At 49.9% G+C, this 8,573-nt stretch overlaps 1 protein-coding gene across 4 annotated transcripts in view; it reads right to left on the reverse strand.

Moving 5' to 3' along the window:
- The window catches only part of MED12 (mediator complex subunit 12), a 22,928-nt gene extending 15,626 nt beyond the window's left edge, over positions 1-7,302 (reverse strand). For 3 of the 4 annotated variants that reach the window (XM_007470109.1, XM_007470108.1, XM_007470106.1), the window contains exons 1-16: positions 7,017-7,115; positions 6,384-6,488; positions 5,985-6,176; positions 5,689-5,848; positions 4,787-4,968; positions 4,488-4,598; positions 3,896-4,150; positions 3,384-3,530; positions 3,121-3,220; positions 2,853-2,989; positions 2,494-2,625; positions 2,029-2,155; positions 1,309-1,538; positions 724-804; positions 422-592; positions 75-219 (exon numbers count right to left, since the gene is read on the reverse strand). In XM_007470109.1, coding sequence (XP_007470171.1) covers positions 75-219; positions 422-592; positions 724-804; positions 1,309-1,538; positions 2,029-2,155; positions 2,494-2,625; positions 2,853-2,989; positions 3,121-3,220; positions 3,384-3,530; positions 3,896-4,150; positions 4,488-4,598; positions 4,787-4,968; positions 5,689-5,848; positions 5,985-6,176; positions 6,384-6,488; positions 7,017-7,115 — 2,374 coding nt within the window. Of the gene's footprint in view, positions 1-74; positions 220-421; positions 593-723; positions 805-1,308; positions 1,539-2,028; positions 2,156-2,493; positions 2,626-2,852; positions 2,990-3,120; positions 3,221-3,383; positions 3,531-3,895; positions 4,151-4,487; positions 4,599-4,786; positions 4,969-5,688; positions 5,849-5,984; positions 6,177-6,383; positions 6,489-7,016 lie in introns of all 4 variants that reach the window. The other variant, XM_007470107.1, reaches the window with a different exon arrangement.
- Between the last annotated feature and the right edge of the window lie 1,271 nt (positions 7,303-8,573).

Here is an 8,573-nt window from a genome sequence, read left to right on the forward strand (position 1 = left end):
TCCCTACACTGGGGAAGGGAAGACTGACTAGGGCGCTTTTTGGGGGAGATCCATTTAAGGCGCCTCAAACCCACCAGTTTCCGCTGTCCCTTTGCGGTTCAGAACCTTCAGGATATCCTTGGTAATTTTCTTGATGGCATGGCGGGCATCATCTCGCTGCTTTCCCACCCCAAACAGTACGACCAACCGCTGGTTGCACTCATGGCTGCATGACTCCTCCTGCATCCCAGCGGCACCATCAGACTCCAGCACGGATCGCTCTCCCTCCTCTTAAAAGCATGCTCCATGCCCCTCAGCATCCCAGTGCTCAAGCCCTTCCCAGCATACCACACCCTTAAGAACAGCTCCAACCCCTCAGCACAATCCTTGGACAGAAACCTGGGCTCAGAACAGATGGTCGCAAGGTGTTGGGGAACGGTACCTGGGGGATGGGAAAGTGCGTGGCATACTGCACATGCCGCGGCTGGTCATAAAGAACCCCAAGGGTCCCTTCTAGCTTCTCCTTGGGTGGGGGCTTCACCTCCTTCTCAACATCTGGTTTTTCAGGGGATGGACTGCCCTTCCCCTCACAGGGCATAGTGGGGGAGAACAACTAAGAGAAAGGTGAAAGGGCAGAACATTTAGAGGAAGACAAAAGGATGAGGGGGCACAAAGAAACTCCCCAAAGTGGCATAATGGGAGGACCTCAGGAGCTGGATTCTCCCACACCAGGATCTAACTTACTGAGAAATCAGGCTTCTCCATGTCCTCAAAGAGCACACTGGAGCTAGGGTCGATGTCCATAGACTCCGAGAGGCCTGGATCCTGACGGCAGAGAACAGAAGCAAAGCTGCTTTAGCCCCGAGGAGCTGCTCCCCACCATCTAGAAAAGTTGACCAGGGAGTCGAAGAGAGGAGACCATATTGGGAAAAGCACCAGTTCCAGATGCAAGCCTTGACTGGTCCCTCAACCTCCACAGGCCTTGGTTTCCTTCAGCTTTAAAATGAGGATAAGAATACCTCACAAGGGGGAATTCCCGGCGGTCCAGGGGTTAGGACTCAGCACTTTCACTGCCATGGACCCTGGTTGGATACCTGGTGGGGGAACTAAGATCCCGCAAGCCGCCTGACACAGCCAAAAAAAAGAATACCTCACAGGGCTGCTGTGAGGATCCAATGAAAAAAACTGATATGAGAGTGCTTGCTCAACTGCAAAGCACTAAGCAAATCTTACCCTTGTCAGTAGGTAAAGGATTCTCAGAGGATTCCAGGAGCCAGGAAGATGGGACTGTCAGAAGAAATGATCTAGGGTGAGGAAAAGCCCCCTCACCTCCAGCTTGCTGCTGCTGCTGCCCTCAGCCTCTTTGCGCTCGGGGTCATCGGCAGGGTCATCAAAGGGAGAGGGAGGCCGGGGACCAGGGGCTCCGAAGGCAAGGTCCCCTCGAGAGATGAGGGTGCAAGTGTACATGTTGTGGGAGAAAACATCATGTCGAATCAGTTCACAGAAAAGCAGTACCAAGTTAAAGAACTCCACTCGCTCACTCTCACTTCGGGGGTCCGCTGGAGAGAGGGGATGAGAAAAGATGAGTTAGGGGAGCACAAAAGAGATAGGCAGAAAGAGAGAGAGACACACCTAAGGCATGGTGCTCCTAGGGTTCCTGAAGTAGGCAAGAATAGCAATGACTCAAAAAAAAAACCCCAAAAAACCAAAAGCCAAACCAAAAACAACAACAATAAAACCAAAACTGTTGAGGGATAAAGCGTGGTTGGTTACCCCAACTCCTGCCCCACACACCATCTCATAAAGGAATACAGCATCTCTGCTATTTATACGTGAAAATGCTTCGATCGTATGATCCTGCTTTTATTCTTCTCTTTACTTCTCTACTCTGTTAAACTGTAAGATGAGCAAAGGCTAGAATTATGTCCAAAAGTCATTCTGCATAGAGCTCAGGACAGAAATATATCCAGAAGGCCCTTCATATGCTTTCTGATGACAGGGATGGATGAGTCTAGGCAGAGGTAACCAGAGGGTGGCAGGGGTCCATACTCAGCATGGGAGCCTGTGTATCCAGAAACTGCAGGAGGACATCCTGGAAAATGGGAGCACTAGGAGCAGAAAGGGAGCCAGAGGCTATGGAACCCTTCTCATCTGCGGCTTCCGATTCTCCACAACGCTGTAAGATGAGAGAACAAACTGTAGGATTGGGTTTTACCTGTTTCTTCACTCGTCCATGTGCAATCCTTGAACTACTGCCTATTTTGGATCCATCCCAAGCTTTTCACTTCTACCCTCCCCCCCTTGACTCCCATTTTCTTTACCGTCTCCCAGCTGCAGCCTTGGTCACTTCTCTAACTCTGACATCGATCCACTCCTTTCTACTTTTGCCTTATGTCCTCAACTTTCCCTGTACATTCTCTACCCCTTCTTCAGTCTCACAACTACAACTTTGGTCCCACTACCAGCTCAATGTGGCTCCAACCCCAGCTGCCACTGCCCCATGGGCCCCCTAACCTCAGCCTCAATCTCTGCCTGTCTCTTCTCCAGCAGCTTGGCTACCACCATCGCACGATGACGACCAGAGCGCTTGCAGCTGACAGCCCATTCACACAGTAATGATACCACAGCATCATCATCTGAGGAGATCTGGAGACCAAAGGAAGACCAAAGTGGTGAATAAGGTAGAGCTGGGGACAAAGAACCGAGTTCCAGTCTCCCAGTGACTAGGCCCCATCTTAAAACATCCTAGGCCCAGTAAGACCGGCTGTCTCTTCAGACATCCTCTGGTTTCAACGCCTTGCCAAGCCTTCCCCTCATATATGATGTTGCTCTTGCTGTTTTTCACTTCTTCTCTTCCCCTTCTTGCTTATTACCTCGTGCCCATCCTTGCTAGGCCCCAATCCAAAGATTCGATTACAGAGGGAATCAAGAGAGTTGCTGAAGTCAGAGCGCTCAAAACTATGGCTGTCCAGCACTTCCAAAGTATGGAGCACCCGTCCAATGGTGAAGCCTGAGGAGGAAAAGTGGTAAAGGGGACTTTAACTAGAGGCCCGATGTACTCCAACTTTCAGATCTATATGTCCTTACCGTCCCCATCCTTTCCTCAAACATCCTTCTTACTGTCTGTCCTCTGGCACTCACCTGCAGTAGCTTCTTGGCACTTATCAAAAGACCAGCGAACCTCAACGGCCTGTCCTCGCTCCTTGATCTGCTGCTCAATCTCCCGCAACTTTGCACGGACCTGCAAAGAGGGAGGCTTTAAGGATGTAGCAAGGCATACAAAAAAGGCCAGGGCTCCAGGCTAAAAGAATAGTAGCAGACTCCGAGTCACTATTTCTGAAAGAGTAACTTAAGTCTCTCACATCCCAGTTGCCTGGGAGTACCAGGCTACTGGTCAGACTTACCTGCTGAGTGAAGGCACTGTTGCCCTCTGGCATGGGCAGGTTGGAGGGGGCAATAGGCAGGTGGTCAAGTGGTGAGCCAGTCTTGATTCGGCTATCAGTCAGCGAGTAGTGCCAAACCAGGGCACTAGGACAACACAGGAGGATGGTCTGCCAGACAGCAACAGCTAAGTCAAACTCAGTTATCACAGCTACCTGTCTAGAAGCCCATTATAAGACCCAACCCTTCAGTTTCTGGTCCAAAGTTATTCTGAGCCCCTGAGGTGGCATCACTCCATCTCTGAGCCCCTTCCCTCATCCACTCTCCTAAAAGGCTTTGGGCCTACTATTTAGGCCTGGAAGGGAACTAACTGAAAAGGAACTAACACCCCAGAAATGAGAAGCCAACAATTTCCAAGCAAGTACTCAGTACCTACGCTCGCCTCCAATTTAGAACCCCTCCCATTTTCCAGGACAGGTACCTGAGTCTTCTCAAGATGCCTTTTAATACTTACATGGGCCCACCTAGTACCTACCTGAAGGATACAGCTGAGGCCAAAAACTAGGGGCCGGTGCTGAGGGCACATAAGCAGGTCACTAAAGGGTGTAGAGGGTGTGCTGCTAGTTGGGGGCTGAGGAGCAGGGGTCGTGGGCAGTGTGCTTGTTGACTGAGCAGACATCACATGAGATGAGTGACTGTTCACGCCATCCAACTGCAGGGCCAGTCTCCGCGTACAGAAGTAGGCAAGGCGGCGGGAGAGGTATGCAGACTGAACGAATTCCCCAGAGTACTGTGAAGACACGACGATCAAAACCCCCCAATTGGGGACTTCCCTGGTGGCGCAGTGGATAAGACTCTGCACTCCCAATGCAGGGGGCCTGGGTTCGATCCCTGGTCAGGGAACTAGATCCCACATGCATGCCGCAACTAAGAGTTTGCATGCCACAACTAAGGAGCTCGCCTGCCACAACTGAGGAACCCTGGAGCTGGAACTAAGACCCGGCGCGACCAAATAAATAAATAAATATTAGGAAAACAAACAAAAAACAGTTCTCTCCAAGGGACATTGCTTTCATATCTTATATCTCCTCACATCCTCCCTAGATCCCCCAAATCCTAGGCCTTACTCGAAGCAGCAGGGGCAGCAGCAGTTTAAGCAATTCATCCTCTCCAGGGCGGATTTTCTCAAAACACTCAAGTACCCAGGTCAGGAACTCATGTCTGTCCAGCATTCCGTCCTATGGGTACAAGGGATGGGAAGAGGATTAGTTTTGCCAAGGGACTATTAGAGATGAAGCAGAGAAAGTAAATGAAAGAATGAAGAGAACCACGAGTGGGGCAAGGTGGCAGGCGGATTCTGTTCTATGCTGGCAGACTGTGAGGTCAGGCTCAATCCCACAGCCCACACGACATGCCTTCTTCCTACCTGAAACATGAACATGGCCAGCTTCTCATTGTAGTCCCACTGCCGGATTGCCACCTCTACATCATGGGGCAAGGGCCCTATAGTAGAACCACAGCCCCCACTTCCGGAAGGCCCTGGCCGGTAGTATTCAGCCATCTTTTGCAGCTGCTCCCATAAGTACTTGGTGATGATCTGAGTCCATTCTAGGGGAAAGATGGGAAAAGCGCTATTTTATACTGTCACTTTGCTTAGAACACCTTCTGTCCCCCACCCCCAGTCACCATACTTCTAAATCCTATTCATCCCCTCAGGCTCTAGTCAAGTGCCACCTTCAACAACAAGGTCCTACTGTATAGCACAGGGAGCTATATTCAATATCCCATAATAAACAATAACGGAAAAGAATATGCAAAAGAGTGTATATATATATATATGTATATATATGTAAAACTGAATCACTTTGTTGTACACCAGAAACTAACATGACATTGTAAGTCAACTATACTTCAAAAAAATTAATTAAAACAAAACAAAAAAACAAAGAAACAAATGCCACCTTCCTAAAGCCTTCCCAGGTGTCCCCAAAAGAAAGTAATCTTTTTGTTCACTGAATTCTCAAAGAACCTTCTGCCTCCAGTTTTGACACTATGCTTCTCTATTCAATTATGGGATTCGTACATATGCCTTAGCATCCCTACTAGACTATAAGCATCCTAAGGGCAGGGATTAGGTAGTGGTCATCTTTATAGCCCAGTACATGCACACAGCAGATACTCAAGATACTTGATGCTTACTAACTGAGTGAATGCAAGATACAAGCAGAAGCAAGGAATACAGATGAGGAAGGAGAATAATTGCAAGGGTCTCTCTACCGGTCCTTGAAGCAATCAGTGGCGGGACCTCTGGTATTAGGAGTTACTCACCCATGAAAGGGTCAATGACGTGTCTCTTCTTAACCTTGGTCTCTGTGATCGCTGCATAGTAGGCACAGGTCATCTTAATGAGCCAGGCAGCCCGCATCACAGGCACTGTGTACTTGGCCAAGTACCCAAACACTTCTTCCTTCTTACTGAAAATGGGGACCTGGATGGACATTGCAAATAGTGAGACCTCTCTCACCCCCATGAGCTGGCACCCGTGTAGCTTCATCTGGGAATCGGAGGGTACTTGGTACCCGTGCTCCCCTCCTTGGCCTGAAGAACAGGAAACAGTACCTCACCTTTTTGGCTAGTTGTGTGAGTGGCTTGGTGCCAGCCAGATCGGTGAACCAGGTGTTAATGGCACTCTGGGATCGTGCAGTCACCAGCCAGAAGTTGTCCTTCTGGTTCACTTGGGGCTTCCTTCTACCGGTGTCAGGGAGAGTGTTACAACGTAACTTCTCTGCAATAATGCTGCTGAAGTTGGAACTGATCTGAGGGAAGAAAACTACACCTCAGGGTGGGAAGAAGGGGCAAAGAAGTGGTTGTGCCTTTGATGGGCAAATGCCAATGTGATAGCATTAGGTTATGAAGGAAAACTCGGCCATTTAGGTCATCCCTTTAAGTCTTCCCAACCCAGGGCCTTTGCTCCTTCTCAGATTCTTCCAGCCTTTTCCTTCAGCCTGGCAGGGTTGTCTCACCTTGGCAGGATTGAAGTTGACGTTCTTGGCACTGCCATGTTCATCCCCAGAGACAGCTGGCTGGTTATTGAAACCTTGTTTTACATTCAAGGCCGTTAGTTCATCCTGAGGCAGGAAAACGACATTTTAGCTTTTTTTTTTCCCTTGGGGGTGGGAGTGGGGGTGGGGGTGGTGGGAGAGGAGGGTAGAAGAGAGGGGAACAAGGGGGGAAAAAGGTAGGAGGAGGATTCGGAGAATAGATTGTGATTTAAGGCTAGGCCCTTATATTCATTTGGACCCCACCCTCACTAAGATTCCCAATTCCCCAGAGCTCGCTCAACAGCACTCTGCCCCTGCGAGCTTGCAAGCAGCCGTAGCTCACCCAGCCGCCTCAGACAACTTTCTGAGGTGTGTGTGTGTGGAGAGGGGGGCGCCTCCAGCGTGGCCCCGACATCACTCCCGGTTCGCGCCCAGGAACCAACCCCCACCCCCACTAGGTCCTACTCTCCTACACCAGCCCACTTTACTCTTCCCCCTTTCGGGACTTGCGCTCCCACCGAACCGCCCCGCCCCCCCTTCCCCGAGCCATCAGTTCTTCCTCCTATGGCGATCGCTGGCCCCTGGCCCCATGGGAGCCCGGATTTCTGAACGCACCTCCTTCTGTTTGGGATCTTGAGGGTATACATCGGGAGGCCCCAGCCGCGGCCGCTTCAGGGGCCGGTGTTCGTAGCTCAAGATCCCGAAGGCCGCCATCTTGCCCAGCCCGTAGCGCCAGAGGCGCCAGCCGGGCCCGGCCGCGGGGGAGGGGGAGAGGGAGCCGAAAAGGGGGGCGGCGGTGGCGAGGACGGCAGCCGAGAGACAAGGGGGCACATTAGAAACTCTCGATCATTGCCGGAAACTACCGAGGGAAACCGAGGGACGCCGGGGACCTTCGGACAATACCGACCGCAGCGGGGGCGGGGCCCAGCCCGGCGTGGGGCGGAGCTCCGCGCGCGGGGAGCTTTTCCGCCCCGGCCGCCGGAGAATCGATCTGACTCAGTCAAGATCCCTGCAACGTCCGCCAGCCAGGCGCTGGGGATACGAACCTGCGAGGCGGGAGGCGGACGCGGCGCTGAGCTCCGACTGGAACTGGATTCCCAGCGCCTCGCTCAGATCTCGGCCTAGAATAAGTGCTCTATCGTCTGTGGGTTGCTTAGAAACTCTGCCTTTTGCAAACCACTTCTTTGTTTCTTAGTTCCTGCATCTGAAAAATGGGTGTACTAACACACTTCAAGGGACTGTTGCGAAGATTAGAAACTATGTATGCATAAGAAAGCACCTATTAAACCCTGAAAGGTTGGCTCTAATCTTTATTAGAAACTATGTATGCATAAGAAAGCACCAATTAAACCCTGAAAGGTCGGCTCAAGGTCTTTATGGTCTAGCACTGAGGTTCTTAAGCTCTTCTGCTTCACAGTCCCTTTAAAATGCTGATGGAAGCTATGGCCCTTCTTCCCAGAAAAATGCACGTAAAGATATACAAAATGTTAGATGCTTTGCAGGGAGATTCTTAGACCCCCTCTTGAAGTTCACTCACATATCTCCTAAGGGTCCATGAACTCCAGGTTAAGAACCTTTGCTGTATCGAAAGAGGCACCCACTGAGTGTCGGATGCTTTTCAGACATTGTCTCCTCTAATCCGCAAAAAACTCCTATGAGTTAGGGATTATTATTGTCTCCATTTTGTGGATGAGGAAGCTGATTTTCAAAGAGTGGAAGTTTGCTTGCCCTATATTATATGGCTACTGTGTAACAGAGCTGAGACTAGGATTTTTTCTTGTCTCTGTCTCTCACTCTCTCTCTTTAAAGTAGTGTATCATCTCATTGCTGTTCTTTTTTTTCCTGCCTTTTTCAATTGCAGTGTATTCGATGTACAATATTATATCAGTTACAAGTGTACAACATAGTGATTGACAATTTTCAAAGTTTACACTCCATTTATAATTATTATAAAATATTGGCTATATTCCCCGTGTTGTACAATATATCCTTGTAGCTCATTTTATACATAATAGTTTGTACCTTAGTCCCCTACCCCTATATTGCCCCTCCCCCCTTCCCTCTCCCCACTGGTAACCCCTAGTTTGTTCTCTGTATCTGTGAATCTATTTCTTTTTTGTTATATTCACTACTTTGCTGTATTTTTTATCTTTTTTTTTTTTTTTTTGCCCC

The sequence above is a fragment of the Lipotes vexillifer genome, unplaced genomic scaffold (assembly GCF_000442215.2).
Source record: "Lipotes vexillifer unplaced genomic scaffold, Lipotes_vexillifer_v1.1 scaffold926, whole genome shotgun sequence".
NCBI lineage: Eukaryota > Metazoa > Chordata > Mammalia > Artiodactyla > Lipotidae > Lipotes > Lipotes vexillifer.